General features: G+C 40.4%; 1 protein-coding gene across 2 annotated transcripts in view; it reads left to right on the plus strand.

The window, feature by feature from the left end:
- Window positions 1-17,819, plus strand: part of SLC7A2 (solute carrier family 7 member 2) — a 1,203,198-nt gene that overhangs the window by 1,120,091 nt on the left and 65,288 nt on the right. For both annotated transcript variants that reach the window (XM_044062413.1, XM_044062412.1), the window contains one exon: window positions 15,165-15,373. In XM_044062413.1, coding sequence (XP_043918348.1) covers window positions 15,165-15,373 — 209 coding nt within the window. The remainder of the gene's footprint in view (window positions 1-15,164; window positions 15,374-17,819) is intronic.

Here is a 17,819-nt window from a genome sequence, read left to right on the forward strand (position 1 = left end):
TGGTATCATTCTGGGCGATGGCAGGATGCTACTCATGGCTAGGGTCATACCTGCCTGGGCTACAAGATCGGAGAGCTCTTCCATGTCTCTTTTCATGTAGTCCAGGGAGGTATGTCTCAGGTCGTTCACACCAACATGGACAATGACAAAATCATATTTGTACTTGTTGTGGAGAGAACTCAGTGCGTGGGTTATGTGGCGGATCCTGGCATTCGACAGGCAGCTGACAGTAACCTTCTCCTTATTTAGCCTGGTGAGTAGGACATCAGTGTATCTGACTATAGAGTCACCTATGACTAGTGTCTTGGGTACATTGTTTTGCCTTATGGGCTGTGGTTTATTGGCACACTGAGTCTGTGGGCTATGTGTCATTTGGGTTGTGTTGGGGAGTAGAGGTTGCTTGCGTTTCTGCTTTGGAGGTCTCTGTTGCTTGAGCAGATTATTAATGAGAGCCTCTGCAAATGTTTTTGTGTTTGTATGTGTGGATTTTGGTGGTTTAGGTTTAGTGGGACTATGTGATGAGTGTGGTGTGGTGCAAGTGTTTACCTTCTCCTCTTGACTGTCAAGTTCAGTCTTGGTTGAAGAGAGCTTTACCTCCAGTTTGGCTAGATAAGTGCATCTCTCACAGGTTGTGGTGTTGGATGATAGGAGGAGAGGGTTGTCTGTGTACATGAGGCAATTGCTACATTGCCCCAAGATGTCCAGATTCATCAGACAGACAGGAGAGAACACTGGGAGCTGACCCTTGGACATGCCTGAATAAAAAACTACTTTGCTCTAGACAAGTGAGGAAAGTGAGTATGTTGTTGTTTGTCTTTCGGCTTTTCCCAGTTAGGGGTCACCACAGCAGAACTCCAGTCTGCTAATGATTGGCAGTGGATTTTTATGGTGCCAAATTGCCAGCCCGATGCCCAATCTTCAAAGAAGGCAAACCCATTCACGCACGCACCTACCTGCATGTCTTTAAATGTCACTTGACCGCTGGGAGGACATGCAGACTCCACACAGAAGGTGCTCCGGCCGAGAACTGAATGGGAGAACCTCTTGCTGTGAGGTGACAACGCTAACCGCTGCACCACCATGGCTTGTAAGTGAGGAAAGTGAGTATAAGAGCTGTTTTTCTCTAAGCAAGTGAGAAAAGTAAGTACAAAAACTGTTTTCCTCTAGGTAAAGAGGAAGGTTGAGTGCTGTAGTAATTTTTAGCTTATTTAGTGCTAACAACAAGTTCTGAACAAGTGCTGAGTATGAATAAGCAAATTCAAGTGCTAAAACTAAGAATCTGTACCTGGATCTTGTGGCAGATAGGCTACCTATTGCTTACCACTCCTACTGATAAGCTAGAAGGCTTCCCTCCAACACAGAAAGGCTTGGGGGGCTCATTAGCTGTATTGTAATTGCTGACATCCTGTAGAATTGAAGATGACTTTGGTTTACTTTTTTATTATTAACAGTAAAATAATATGGGGCTAATTAAACAAACATACTGATATAATAATCATTGTCCACCTGGCTAAGTTTTACTACACGCAAGCACATTCAACTTCATAGTCTTCTTACTGTAAAGAATATCTCTGAATGCATCCTAACCTCTCACTTTGCAGTGGGATTAGAGGCCAGGAAGGATAGACTAACTTTTACTGCACTAATAATTGTAATTATATGAACATCACCCAGCAATGTCTACACTCCTTGAATCCATTGACATTTGTGAGCTAAGCCATTTGGCTCTAATTTCTCTCTGGCAGGATTCCTGTGCATTTCCTGTTTCTGTTTAGTCACACTGGAACAAACTAAAAATATGTGCTATTGACAGGAACAGCATCCAGATCTTTATATATATATATATATATATATATATATATATATATATATATATATATATGGATCTATGTTTATACATCAAAAGTATGTTTCATAGAAACGTACAACATCAAACTCACTTTCACAAAAGTGCATTTTATCAAATGAACTTTCTCAAAAAAAAAAAAAAAACATACTAAAAAAACTAAAACAGTATACTCATGTTTATACAGGGGGGCAAGCCCCACTGCACCACCCATGTGGGGGTCTGTGCCCCCCCCACACCTCCCTACTTTAATATTTTCACTCCGAGATCACACTACAGTGGGAAAAAGGGAATATTTCCGTTATCCCCGCTGTACCGCAATCTAAGCAACAGTTTGCTTAGTTGTACAATCAACAGTACAGTTGATGTACAACTAAATCTACATGCAAACAACAGTTTGCTTACTTACCTTTCAGTGAAAGTGCTTTTTTGACAAAATGCACTTTCACGAAAGTGAGATCGATGATGTACTTTTCGATGTAATGTACTTTCGATATAAGACCAGGGCCCATATACAGATATATATATATATATATATATATATATATATATATAAAGGCATTAAATAATAACAGATTTATTTTAGTGTGAGTAGCTCTGTTCTAACCTGCCATGAATTACTTGCATAAAAACACAGTAGAATTAACCATAGTCATATATTATGGAGATGTTCACAGTAAAAGAATATACTCCAAGATATTGTGTCCTTCATAGCTATCCTGTCAAGAGTACACAGAACCGAAGTTGTAAGGTGATACTCATGAGATAATCTTTGCTATGTTAGCAGGTTTTGCATTGTATATTGCATCACTCTGCAGCTTTTTTGTTTGACTGGCATTTTGGCATTAGATAGCACTATATGGAAATTTCAGGGGGTTGTCCTGACGCTGCAGTTGTTTTTTGAATGATGGGCATATGGTAATGAAGTGGTTATCTTTCTTGTTAAGTGAGCCCTTATACTTAGTAGAAGCTAAGAGCCCAACATGTAACAGACTTTTTACAAATAGCATTTTAATGTAGTAGGTTAATTTTTTTTTGCATAGTTCCTTTCGTCCCCATGACTTGAGCTCATCTTTTCCATCATGGTGGGGTACTCTCAAAATCATGGTGGTGAGACCCATCTAGAGGAGCTGTCGTTTAAGCAGTTATGAGGGTTGACTGTGATCTGACTGTGTTCCCAACTCGGGGAGCATACAACTCACATCATGGCAGGGGGGTCACCATACCTTCTCCATTTCAGTGCACATTTCCCTGCACCCACCGTTCAAGGCTTCCACATGCACATGCTCCAGGAACATTTCTCTCTCTACATTGCCATCCCTCCTCTGAGGGGATTGTGGCATTTGGTGATCCTGGTCTGTCCTCCATACACCCCCCCCCCCAAGATAAGCATGCTCATCCTCCTTTGCCAGCTCCAGTTGATACCCAAGCTGCTGACCCATCTTGGGTCACCTGGGTCATAGTCTGGGATTTATCCCTCCGCAAAGGTGGTTTCAGCAGATTTGAGTTTACCATGCTGTGCCCTCTTTTTGAGCCATTTTTGTGAATGAATAGAAATTTGACTTTTCTAAAGGATCTCATTTTCTGAAGCTATGTCAAAAGGAGATTTATCATATCCTAGGGAGTCATGGCCAGTGCTTCAAATGAAGATTTTGTTAAATGTATAATAAAAGCTGTATAGGCTGAGTAGAGATAAAAAATGAGGAGGAGAGGAGAATGTTTAAGGAAAAAACATCCAAATTATTAGTGTAACATCATGGAATATTAGGAGATGTTCAGACAGCAGTGCTGCTAGCATGCAGGACTGCAACTAGAAGGGTTATTTTTTCCTTAGAATCAGATGACGCCTGTGATCTCAGGGGCTTAGAGTGATGTTTTTTGTCTTTTAACAAGTTAAAGTTTTAAGAATTGTAAGTAAGTCAACTGGTACAAGAAGGATTATAAAAGGTTAGACAAAAAGAAGAGTACAGCTGGGAGTGACATAGCTTGATGTTATCTAATGTGACCCCTTTCCTTCCCAGTTGCTGTTGCTTGTTAGTCTTTTTCTAGATTTCCATCAGATCTGGAATTTATTCTGCTGCTTTGAATATAACCATATCAATAATATCTTCTTAGGTTGCAGAACTTGCTTAACAGTGTGTTACTTTCAGAATCTGGACTGAGAAGTGTAGAGAGTTATAGGCTTGGGTGCGATCGATTTTGGGCCATGTTACAAAAGATCTGGATCAAGTGGGAGTTTCAACAGGCTTTAGAGGGTCATAAATTAATAAATAAAAATCATATTCTGAAACTGTCAGCTCAGAATCCGAAAGGTTTCCAAGGCTAGAGTAAGAAAATGTCTTTATAAAATCCATGCTGTTCAAACAAAATGGGATCAACAGAGTTTTTAGGCTTAGATTTTTTTTTCTTTAAGGGGACAAGCCTCTGTAAGCTGTCCATGCAGGGAGTATCACTGATGCACCCCAAACATAATGTACTCATGGGCAAACCTTACTGTGTCTCATTTGTGGAAAGTGCAATTTGGCTATGTGCAAACCTTTGAGCTTTGAGCTGTTGTGCGTCTGTGCTGATATTAATCTAGAAGTTGTACAGAAAAACTTCACAGTTAATCAGATATATCAATACATGTGGCATAGTAAACTTATGTAAAAAAATATAACAGTTTGGTGTAGGTTAAGAGTGTAAGTACAGCAATAAAAATGTGGCTTTCACAGACCAAATGCACTGAAACTGCATTCAGAAATTCCTGTTTGACATTTGATTTTTGTGGACCTAGTATAATCAACTCATTGCTTGTTGCAATTTCAGGAAAATAAAAGCCCCCCCCCCCCCCCCCCCCAGCACACACAGACACATGTACAGCAACCACAGTTTTGCACTAATGCAGTTTCACATAGCTGACAACTGACCTCACACAACTTGTCGGTAAGACAAGTGTCTCACTGCCATTAGCAATTTTATTTTGAAACATTCAGTAAACAACTGCAGCAAAAAAAATCTGGTTTCACCTTGATAAACACACTGTAAGGACTATATAACAAACAATTGTAAAGTTTTGTGCCTGGCACAGCTGTACCAGAGTTATCGTTTTGGATAGAATGAACGGTAATTGTAGTAGACTTGATCATGGGGTTAGTAACAGATTCAGGCTGTGCCATGATCATCTGACGTAGCTGAGTATTTGTAAAACCCTTGAGAGGGTTCAGATTTACATGTACATCTGAACTGCCAGTTGTGGGTCACTGCATTTGTTGCATAGACATACTGTTGCAAGTTGATGCCATCAGATTCATGTTTAATGTACACTGTTTTTTCTTGTATTTCTTCTGAAACACTTGATAATGCAGGGTGACATGGCTGCTAACTTCAGTGCTCTGTTTATGGCTGACAGAGATCGTAGTCCCAGATACTAATCCACAGTGATCTTAAGTTCTACTATATCCGTTTCACCCAAAACAAAATGCACTGTCCTATAATGTTGACTCTTTGTCTTGATTTTAAACATTGTTCAGTTTGACACTTTATGCCTTCTTAAAGCTGTAGGACTTCAGAGGAGCTTATTAACCATTCACAAGGGGTTAAGACATTCTCATCTTGGCCTTGTTAGTATAGAGTAAGCAGGCATAAAGGAATTGCATTGGCGTCCTTCAAACAGAACCGTTTTATGAATTGACAGCAACCGTTAAAACAGAAATAAAAAAAACATAAAAATAGTAGTCTTAAAACTTCTTTGATGAGCTCAGTCACAATAATTTCCAAAAATCATGAAACTCGGGTAGTGTTCCAAAGCAACAAACCTTTATTCGCCACAGACAAGTGATCCTCTGTAACAACAAAAAAATCAGAAATACTTTACAATGTTAAGCATATCACCTTTTATCCAGTTAGAAGTAAAGTGTGGAAAATATATAATTTTAAAGCAGCCTATTCCAGGTAAACAATATAAACAGGACCGTAAAAGTGAATTTCAGAACAGCAAGTACCGACCCCCACACACTACTACTGATTAGATCAAACTAAATTCTAGTTAAGGAAACATTATCTATATATATATGTGCAACCTACATTCCAAAATCAGGTATTAAGAAAAGCATAACATACACATAAAAATACTGACTTTTAACTAATATCGCTTTCGGCTAACTGTTGTAGTAAGGCCTTCATCAGGTATGTGACAAGAACTAAAATCATACACATAGGACAATATGAAAAAGAGCTAACTAGATAGATACAAGCAAAAACATATATAGCTATCTAACCAAAAACATTATCTAATTAGAACACTATAAATAAAAATAGAGCTGTGTAATAATATCCAATAAAAATCTATTCATATGTATTAGTGTGCATCAAAACTAAGTTATTTACAGCTCAGTAAAAATGTCAGTGCTTTGCAATTGGGGGAAAAACACACTTGTCTTGACAGTTTGCATGTGTACAGCCCCCAAAACATGTTTATACAATGAAAACCAAACACACAAAAATACAGAAAACAGTGGATGAAGTAAACTGGTGATGTGTAAAAGTGTGCAGGTGTGTGCATGAGTGCACATCAGTATGCTAAATGGGGGAATTATACCAAAATTTATGGTAATAGCAGCATGAAAGAAATGTGTGTTTTGAATTTACTGTTTAAATCTCTGGTGTGATGTAAGAGTGTACTAAATCTAATCAAAGTAGAACTGAGGTTAAAGTAACTAAGCATATATACATTTATAAACATTCTACACATCATTTTTTAATTTTTTAGTGTGTTTAGTACCTTTAGTGCATAAAACTATTTCCTCAAAAATTGCCTAAAAAATCTTTAAAGGTTGTGTGGCAACTTACGTAAATTCAACACACTTTTAGTAGAGCAATAGTAGTTAAGACCTGGTTTTCTGAATGAATTTAATTTCAGCTGCCAGCATAATTCTTTTTTCTCTAAAACACCACTGATGCCCCCTTCAAGCTTATCCATCTACACACAGTCCAGAATGTTAAATTAAAAAACAGAAAGTCTGGGGTGTTCTAATAAGGGTTTTGATAAGGTGTTTCTCTGGCATTTATGTCTGATGTCAGAAGTTGACCTGAAATCCTCCTTTTGAGTTTATTCATAGTGTTACCCACATAAAATGCAGAACAGTCATTACACTTGGTGCTATATACAACTTTTTCAGTATACAGTTACCACCTACTGAAGATTTCACAATCGTTTTAAGATAGGGGCACTCAAATGAGTCGCACCACATCAAGTACTCACAGAAAGTGCATAGGTCACCCACAGATTTTAGTACTCATGTCACCCTGCTGTTCCTTAACTTTTTTTTCCACATAGCTATGTATGCTTCTGCTGTTTTTATATACAAAAGTAGGGTGTTCTCCGAAAAGCACTACAAGCTGCTGATTGTCAGTGAGGATGGCCCAGTTCTCCTAGATGCCTTTAATTGTATTGAAATCCCAGGTGTAAGTTAGAATGCAACTGTCCTTACTTTTCTCTTCTTTTGGGTTAGGGTGATCTCGTTGCATAATTCTACCAAAAGGCCTATTCCACATAGGTCATGGTTAGTTTTAGAATCTCTAATGGGATCCAGGATAATATGTAACATGTTTGACTCAATTTTTAACAAGTATGCCAAATGGCAGTTCTGCATTAATTAGTTTTCTTCCATTTCTGATACTAGATGTTGGAGTTGTTAATTTTAACATTTATCTCCTAGATAAGATACAAGTTATCTGTGTGCCATTTGGCCTAAACATAATTTAGTTAAAAAGGTGTACAAAGCCGTCTGACATTAACTATGCAGACTGTGCAAAGATCAAACTTAGAATAGTTTTGCTGCTATTTTATGATGGTAATACTGACAAATTTTTATGCGTAGAACAATAAAAACAAACTACAGCAAAATATTTATTTATTTATGTGCTGTTGTTGTGGTACAGCACTGTATACTTTAAACGGTTTAAATGTGCTTTTAGGAAAGAAAACTTAAAGGAAAAACATGTGTAGCATTTTGCAGTGCAGCATCACTGTGAGAAATGTGTGAAGCACGTTCTTGCACAACTGTTTTTAAAACACGGTCTAGAAGAGGTGTGTAGCAACAGTGCTGCTGTTGTGATCTATGTATTGGAAAAGGGCCTAGAGTCTGTGTAGTTGTGCATATTATCTGTTGCTATGACGTTTATGTCATCTTTGTTGAGTTTCCAGTCACATTGCACAGTGTATTCCATCAAGTGCATCGTCCATGACAAATATAATCTACTGCCTACTTTGGCATCACAGCATGGCTGCTCACAACCAATTCCAACATTTCCTTTCCTTTTCCATCACTTTCTAGTCTCCTTCCCCATATATACCTCCCACCCTCCTTCCCAGTGTCATATTATCAATACTCCCCTAGGTGACCCCTTTTGGACTAACCCCACTCCCTGGGTTCCACTGCTTTGATTATCTTTTAGGCTGTACTTTGTCCCTACTTACCTCCACTCAGACAATCTTTTCTTTCAGTTCCTACAATATCTAGTACATGGTAACTATGTGATCTCTACTACGTGTATCCATATCGGACACAGTCTCCTTTTACTTTGATATGATCCTTCTTTCCTTCTAGAATTAGTATCTGCTTCTAGCCTGTGAATGCAATCATTCCTACTCCAGATCTACATTGCCTCTTTAAGATGCAGCTTCAGAGTGGTTCTTTTCTTTATATTACTTAATTTCTTCCATTTTACTGTTATATCACATATGTATTTCAACTCCATGGAGCTCTAAAACATGTAGATAATTCCTGTATGTCTTAATCACACCTCCAACATCTGTCACTGCCCATTCTACATTCCTTTCTCAGTCTGGCCAGCATCAAGTGCCACTTACATAGTAGCCTCATCTTCAGATCAAAGTCCCTCATCAGCAGCGTAGTTTTCCATACCATGCATTATAAATTCTCCATCATTCCGTTTGCACCCATTTATTTCTTACCTCTTCAGTAGTTCTATTTCCTGTTCCTCGCCTAGGTTTCTAGCAGTCATTGCTTCTTGTTGTTTTTGTTTCCGGCCTTTCCATTTTCCAAGCATCCTTCTCTGGGTTTTTGGTCAACTCCTTCCAGAAATGCTTCCCTGTGTCTTACAGTTTGACTTCCATCAGTAGCTTTCTACACCATCCTTCTGGCTTCCTGTCCTATTCCTGTTCCCAAATCCTCCGGTGCAATGTGTCATAGCATTCCCCTTGTTTGACACTTAAGACCTAGTCTAGCATTTGCTAGTCCACCTCTTTGTTACACAGACCAGTTGCCATTCTTCTTTCTCAGATGGTTGGATGCGGTCACACCAACAGTCCCCCACTTCAGTCATATTCTTAACCTTCTTAGGCTCTTTTCTAATGTCTGCACTGTACAGTTAACCCTACCTTTCTGAGGGGGTTTTAACTTCACTGATTGTCCCTCCCTACTCCTCCCCACTTGTACGGGCCCTGTCTCAGTGCGCCATTGATTTATATGGAAAACTCCTGGGTACCTTTTAAAGCATGATGACTCCCAACCCCTCCTTTTGTTCTGAATTGTAAGTTTTCCTTTGCTGTCCTTAGCAGCTTATCCTCTCTTATGAATCTTTCACATGTTTTCTGGATGTTTTTAATATACCTTTCTCCTCATCCAGTACTTATTGCTAACGTATGACAGTGCCTTCCAATGTTGCTTACAGTAACTCCCACTCTGAGAAGTCGAAAGCCTTCTTGATGTCAAAAATGGCTATGCCACCACCTCTCACATTTTTGCTCATGCATGCATCCGTGAAAGTGAAGACTTTCCACCAATACTCTACTAACATTCTCCCTTTAACAAAATTCATATGTCCCTCCGGAATATGTGCTGGCACCATTTTATCCAGCCCCTGGGCCAGGATCTTCACCAGTATCTTGCATCTGTACTGATTAGAGTGGTCCTTGATCAGTGGACCTACTGCTGTTCTTTTGCACCACTGCCCTTACATCTGTCATACTAATTGACATTTTTCTCTGTCCTTTCCCCTGATCTCAGAGCCTCTTGTAGAACTCTAGGGAATACCCTCCTAGGTCTGCTGCCTTCCTCTTCTACATCCCTTTAATTGTCTAGCACCCTTCTTCTGCCATTAATCTGTCTGGGTTGTCATTATCTGTCACTGTCATTTTCTCCCTTCTCCACACCTCATTTTGCCTCCTGCATGAGTCCATATATTCTTGTGAAAAAAAGCTGTTACCTCACTTTCCATCTCCTTCTAATCCTCTGTCTGCCTTCCCTCCCTCACTGTTCACTAAAGGTGTAATTTGCATATTCCTTTAGTGTCTACCCAACACTTTCCATGTATTTTCCCCTTCCACCAAGTGTCCGTTTTTCTCCTTGGCTATGGTCTCTCTCATTTCTAACTAATAACATCATTTGTAATTATCCTTGCAACTATCCTCCAGATCCACCCATCTTGTCTCTGTCTTTGGATAATTTTACGCTCCTCTAATAAGCTGTCCAGCATGCTCTGTTGCTTCCCATTTTGCTTCCCTGCCTCCTTCATTAACTATCCCTTCACTATGATTAATCTCACCACGAGCTTTCTATTACTTTGTTATCCATTTGGTTTTCTACTAGGATCTGTTGGCTGCCCTCTTTGAGTTATCCTTTCTCCTCGTTTCTCTTTATTTCATTGGACCCCACTTCCAGCTCCCCTTACATATTTGTCTTTTGTCTTGGTATCACTGGGGAGAGCTCTGTAACTGCTGTTAGTCTGATCTCTACCATTCTACTCTTGCACATCTTTCTTTCTCATAAAAAAGTCTGTTCTGTTGCACTGATCCTTTTTGTTCCTGTACATTTATTGCCTCTTGAGGCTTGTCATTTCCTTCCATGTGATTTTTTAGCTCCATTACTCCCTCTAGCTCCCTCCTTCTGCCCTGATTATATTTTGTTCTTTCACTTTTCCTAAGTTGTTATACAGTGTCATGTTCAAATCTCCCCCATCAATACTTTGCCATCCTTAATCCCCTCTGTATCTCAAACCTTGAAAAAAATTCTGAAGAACCCTCTTTCCCCATAATATAGTCAATAAATGTTGCCTACCTTCCCTTCCACCTTCCCCTCTCTGTTGTACCCATTCTTATTAACTGCCTTACTTCCTTTCTTGCTCTTTATTATTTTGTGGCCCTGTATGTCCAGTCACTTACAAGACACAGTTAGTCCTGCCTTGCTTTCACTCTTCCCATATGATAGACAGCTCCCTTGCTTCCTCTCTCTACTTGTATCAGCTCTGTTTTATGCCTGTGGCCACTTGTTGTCTGGTGTGTCTATCAAATGCTGCTGCTTTCCAACTCATCCCCCCAATTGTTGAGATTCCTTGCCATTTCTTGCTGTCACTTTGTACATCATTCTTCTGATTCTCTGTTCCAACAGTGACCTTTGGAGCCTCTTCCTCGATACCCTATTCTTTCTTCCATCCCTTTTCTTGATGTTTCACCTCCTGTTTCCTTCCCCACACATTGCACTTCCCCCAATTTCAAATGGCCAGAAATTCAGTCACAGGTTGTTATATTTGTTCTTGAATTTCTTGCACAATCTAGGCATTACATTATAAATATTAATATAGCACATGACCTTGTTGGTTATACCCTTCCATGCTCTTATCCAAGCATACAAAAATTTTCCTCCATGTCCTTGGTAAACTAACACCCTTAATTTACCAGCTGTTCTGTCCATTTTAGCTTACAGTGTTTCAAGTTTTGCCAAAGTGCTTTCACTTACCCTGTCGTTGTACTCGGGGACATTTCCTACTGCTAGCTGTATGTCCTTGTCTAGGCTGGCATGCCTGTCTCTCCCAGCCCATTCTGATGCACAGCCTGGCACTTCTGGTTTAGTGCCTTGTATTTGTGAAGTCTTCAAGCTGCCATTCTCCCAGTCATTTTTCATCAGTCTCTGACCATCTTGCCCAGCTGTTTCTGGCTCTTCCTTGGTAGCCCACACCTGTGCCTTTTGCTTCCATTGCAGGTGTCTGCTGTGATTATTATCTTCCAACACCCATGAAGTTGTGTTATGCTGCTCAGGATATCTGCCACCTGCCCTTTGTTTGTTATTTGTCTCTCTGCATCTGGTTCATTGGCAGACATTTTTTTTTACTTGAGCTGCCCTTTCTTCACTGGCTCATCTTGTCTCATGGCCCTGTTTGGCAGAATGCTCTCGCTTCCTTGCCTTGTTTCAGTCCTGGGATCATGTGTATGTCCCAAAGCCTTTCTTTATGGCACACACCAGTTCTTCCTTATCTTCAGAAACCCTGTATCCTTTTCAGCATGGCAAGCTGTGCTCATTTTTATTTGTTCCTCCAGTTGTTTTTCTGTACCAGCTAGCTGGCTTGCCATTTCTCCTTCTCAGCTCAGAGGAAATTTCATGCTTTGCCTGGGCTTTTCAAATGGTATGCATTCCTTCCACATGAACAGTCACTTTTACAGGAAACAGCAACCTTGTTTGGAATCCATTTCTATTTGCGTTCATCTCAGGGTGCATGCACCTCTTTTTGTCGAGTCTGGCAGAATTGTCATCCGTTTTCTGTTCTGCCCCACTGTTCTGTTTTTCACTGGACCCTTTAGCTATTTATTTGTCACAGAGGCATGCAGCTTACAATACTGGCTGACAGGTTCAGTGCAAACTTCTCCCCCCCCTCCCCCCCAAAAGGAGAGATATCTATACCAAACGATTGCAGCCCCCCAAACATTTCCAACGCCCAAGTTAAAACTGCTCTCTCCAAAGCAAAAAACACAGCATCCATGGGACCCGACGGTGTCCCCGGCTGTGTGCTCCACGAACTCAATGAGGAATTAAACCCACAACTAGGACAGCTATTTAATCAAAGTCTTACCTCTGGATATGTACCCAGGGAGTGGCGCACTGCAACTGTGGTCCCACTTCACAAAGGCGGTGCTTCCACCGACCCTGGAAATTACCAGCCTATTAGCTTGACAAGCCTTATCTGCAAAGCCATGGAGAGGATCATAATGGACCTCATAAATAAAGACATAGGAATTTGCAGACCTTGGATCCAACCCAGTTTGGCTTTGTCAAAGGCAGATCATGCCTTTTAAACTTGGTTGACTTTTTGAAACAGTCACCAAAGCCATTGATGAGGGAAAGGCAGTCCATACAGCCTACCTGGATCTGGCGAAGGCCTTCGATACAATACCTCACTGGGTATCATTGAAAAACTCAGCAGCTTAAATGTTAACCCATACATCACAAGATGGGTTGCAAACTGGCTGAGTGACAGAACCCACAGGGTCAGAGTTGCTGGCGCCATGTCAGACTCAAAGCCTGTCACAAGTGGGGTCCCACAGGGCTCAGTCCTGGGCCCACTCTTGTTTGGCATCTACTTTTCCAAGTACAAGCAAACACAGGAGGGTTATGGCTGACAAAGTTTGCAGATGACTGCAAACTGGGAGCCATAGTAGAAAACACATCTGACACAGATATCCTTCAGAAGGGTCTCACAGAAATGGATAACTGGTGCCAGAGCCATGGCCTAAAGTTAAATGCCAAAAAATGCATAGTCATACCCTTCGGGAAAAACAAGGTTACCCCTAGCTACCAAAAGGTGGCAATCCACTGAGCACAGAAGAAGTTATCAGGGACTTGGGGACCCAGGTTGATTGTAGTCTGTCATTCGACACCCATGTAGCTAAAGTAGTTAGGAAGACCTTCTACATTGCCCACCTTATCATGAAGGGATTCTCATCTAGATCAAGGGAGGTCATGGTCTCCCTTTACTCATCACTCATTAGACCAATGATTGAGTACAATGCCCAATTCGGAATGTATCTGACCCGACACTTGCAGCAGCTGGAGAGACCACAAAAGTTCCTCACCAAAAGGATAAAGGGTCTCAAAAATCTGTCCTATGCTGCCCGACTGAAAGAACTCCAGCTCTATTCAGTCGCTTACCGCTTGCTCAGAGGTGACCTTTGCCTAACATACAAGGCCATGTCAAACCCAGATTTGATGAATATGCTTCACCTCAAAAATCTAGATCCACCAGAGCCACAAGGGCGGAGACTTAAACCTCGACACGGCTATTAATAGGACGTGCTGGAGGGATAGATTCATCACCCAAAGACTCCCTATGCTGTGGAACAAAATCCCGGTATATGTGAGGCAGAGCACCTCGCTGGCCTTGTTCAAGAGAAATCTTGACCAATGGATGGGAGATCGCAAATATACCCCAGGGATTACCTCAGTGTCACTGCTCGACAGAGGCACAGCAAAATAATGGGTATAGTTCCCCATACTTAAGGGGTGGCGTAAGCCACAAAACGATGGGCTAGGCTTGTAAATGCCCTCGGGCAGATAGCCTAGTATGAACCTATGAACCTATGAATAGTATTGTACCTCCTGATTCCCACAGAATTTCCCCAGTCCAGTCAGACATACAGTACAGCTACTCGGGAGGATATAAAGACTGCAGTATTATTTTTTGAAAGAATGATAGCAGGGTTCCACCCTCAATCCACGTCCTGATTTCTGCATATCTGCCATTTTAACTCTGTGAATTGTTCTCAAAGGCATTCATTTACTCCCTGAAAATGTCATGTCCTGCTCCTTTAATGACATGTTTACAATGCATGATGATAACTGGTCTTCTGCTGTGTGTATTCTGAGCTTTTTTCTCCTGGACTGTTTCCAGCTTTAATTGCTGTCAGTTAGAACTTCTTTTAGGAATTTTATATTCCCCATTATTAGTTTGAACATTCCAAACACCTTTCTTATGTTATCTTGAACGTTTTTTTTTTCTTTTTTTTTAAACGTTCTTTAATTTTGCTCCCATCCTGCACTCTCCTTTCCTGTCTATGCTTTTCTTTCAGTTGTTTGGAATTTTCACAACTGTTTTCCTAGGAAAATAGCAGATTCAGGATGAAGCTTAGAGCTCTGCAGCTACCATGGTTGGCTGCTTCAAGAAACCACAGTGGCTAGTACCAACATCTACCAGTAATAGCAGCTAGTGAAACAGTGTTGTATTGTGGAATGTAACAGACTCCTTTTAAAATCATTTAGACCTTTACTGTGGACAAACATTTCCCTTAGGCTGTATCTAGTAACTTCCATGCACAGCAGCAGTGGAAATTAAAATGTACGCCATTGGAGGGTGCCACTTTCATTTAAAACAATGACCCACATGCTTGCAGACACCATTTAGGCATGTGATACTTAATAAGTGTTGGTAACGAACACTTTTTGTTCTTAAGTTTAATAAATTATCATTAACTCTAGTTATCCTTGTGTTCTGCAAACTGTACAAAGGTTTTAAATAATTTCTTAACTCATCATCTTTCCTTTTGCAGATACCAGCCTGTTTCTGCCTATGAAAAGCCTAGATGTTCTCCAGAGAAAGAGAAGCTTACGGCTGCTGACAGAGAAATGCATGAAATACACGATTCACAGATCAGCATGATAAAAAGTGAACGTTTCACGTTTCATTCAGTGCTCCATCCCTCCATGCTGCCTACCAAGCAGTCGTCATATGTAGTAACCTTATTAGTGGGAATCTTAGGTAAGTTTGTGCAAACTTTCAGATGATGTCTCCTTAGTTAAAGGCATCCCCAGGTTAGAAAAATCTGAAATACATTAAAGACCAGTTGAAGATAGAATACATTTTTAAATTTTTAACACGATAGCATTTTTTTTTAGTTTTCTAAATATACAAATAGTTTATGTGACACTAGATTTCAATGACAGAAAATCTGCAGCTTAAAACATACCAAAAACGACATCAGTGGTAACAGACTATGATTTATTTATTCAAGACCACGTAATACTTCCCAATGACTATGCTTACTATGTAAAATGAAGATAAATTCTTAACTTGCTTAGTCATTTTTCACATCTCATAAATATAAATAACAACAGTTTGCCACACAGAAATTTATTGTGCAGTCTGAAACTACATTGTCGCTTGTACTAATCCTGAATTTATATATTCTGTCTGAACAGACATATTTCTCAAAACACTGGAAATTGGTCATCAGACAGCATAACTATTTAGTTTACAGATCATCCATCCATCCATCCATTCATTTTCAAATCTAGTTGGTTCTGGTGAGGGTCATTATCTTAGTATGGTAGCAACCCATGGGATAGACCAGGCTTCCCTAGTCCCGTCAACAATTCCCAGCCCATTTTGTGGGAATCCCAATGTTACAAGGCAGGCAATGTATCCTGAGTCTGTCCTGGGGTCTCCTGTCAGTTGACCATACTGAAACACTACCCATGGAAGATGAACAGCAGACATTCTCACAAGGTGCCAAACCATATCACCCGACTTCTTTCTAAATGAAGGTCCACTGGCTGCACTTTCAGATGTGCTCAGGCTAAAAGACATCACATTGTCATGGAGAATGACCCTAGGTGCTTTTTGAAGGAACCTCATTTCTGCAATTTGTACCATTACTATAATATACTGACATGTTTTGCATCGTCTTGTAACTAAACATCAAGTTATGGTGTTTTTGCCTGCAGGACACTGTTTACTTTAAGGCATCAAATATCTTCCTGGAAACCTTTTAGAAACTATTTTTCTGTTTTACAGCAGTAGGCATTACAGTCAGTCAGCCATTTCTATGCAATTATCACTGTTAGTGACTGCTATCACTAATTACTACATTTTCCACAGCTGATACTTACAACATCTAAAACAACATTTGAATTAGACTAATGTTACTCAGTTGTATGTCGTACTTTTAATTAGCACTAATTAACATTACAGAACCACACTATGGACAAGTTGAAGTGAGCAATTAAGAGATCATTTGCATTTGAATCATACTTGACATAGATGATCTGAGCAACAAATCTAACATAGATTTTTTTTAATATAAATTTGTTTGTGGGTTTTTTGCAGTGTTTACCAACCTTGTAGCTGATTTTTCTTTTGTAATATAAATTATTGCCAAACCAGTCATCCCCAGCTAATACTAGAATCTATCCCCAAGAGTCAAAATTATTATCACCACCAGCACTAACTGGGTAACATGGATCTGCCAGCAAGTGAAACAGTGATAATCTCCAATTCAGAGACAAGATAGAGCACTGAGTAGCACCTCATTAACAGCTAATTACCGTGTCTCTGAATAGAGCACTGCACAGTGCTATCAGACGCAGTCGCTCTAGTGTTTCTTCTTCAGCTCATGCATCATAACTATATGGGTACCTCCCAGCATATACAACACATGCACATGCAGACACCCACACACGGTCAGACAGACAAATTCGAACACACACACGCACACGCACACACACACACACACACACACACACACACACACACACACACACACACACACACTGGCGGCTTTATTGCACATCCCATGAATCACCCTGCAAAGCTGGATCCATGTATAGGACTGGATTGGTATATGCCATCAAAAAATGGTTAACACATTTCCCTTCTTGTGACAAAAACTGATATACCTCCCTTTTCCAGTCCTGGTGCCATTTCTGTGAGGAGCACATGGCTAATTAGTTGCATCCTCAGATTGCCACGTTAACATGTGGCTTTGCCAGTGAGACCAACGTGTGCACTAGGGTTGCCACCTTCCTTCATGGCTAAAACCGGAGCAAAGCCACACCCCTCGCGTCACCAGTAACCCCGCCCACCCCAACCCCCTCTCCCGCCAACATACCTCCTATTTTGTGATGTCACGACAGCATCACTCAACGGGAACGCCCTCTTTTTTCGTTCCCGCCGTCTGCTTTTGGCTGATTTACTATGCTTTTCTGTAAAAAAAGCATAGTAAATCAGCCGATTTACAAACTCCGATAGTCTGTTTCCTTTTTGAAACAGAATACCGGAGTTTGTACAGTGTTTTCCGGACTACCGGAGAATCAGTTTGATTTCCTGATAGTCCGGAAAAAAAACGGAGGGGTGGCAAGCCTAGTGTGCACTCTGACCAGTGCACAAATAAAGCTGTAGCAGAAGAATGGTCTCTGAATAGCCTGGA

The sequence above is a fragment of the Protopterus annectens genome, chromosome 2.part1 (assembly GCF_019279795.1).
Source record: "Protopterus annectens isolate FY-2018-M chromosome 2.part1, PAN1.0, whole genome shotgun sequence".
NCBI classification, from domain to species: domain Eukaryota; kingdom Metazoa; phylum Chordata; order Ceratodontiformes; family Protopteridae; genus Protopterus; species Protopterus annectens.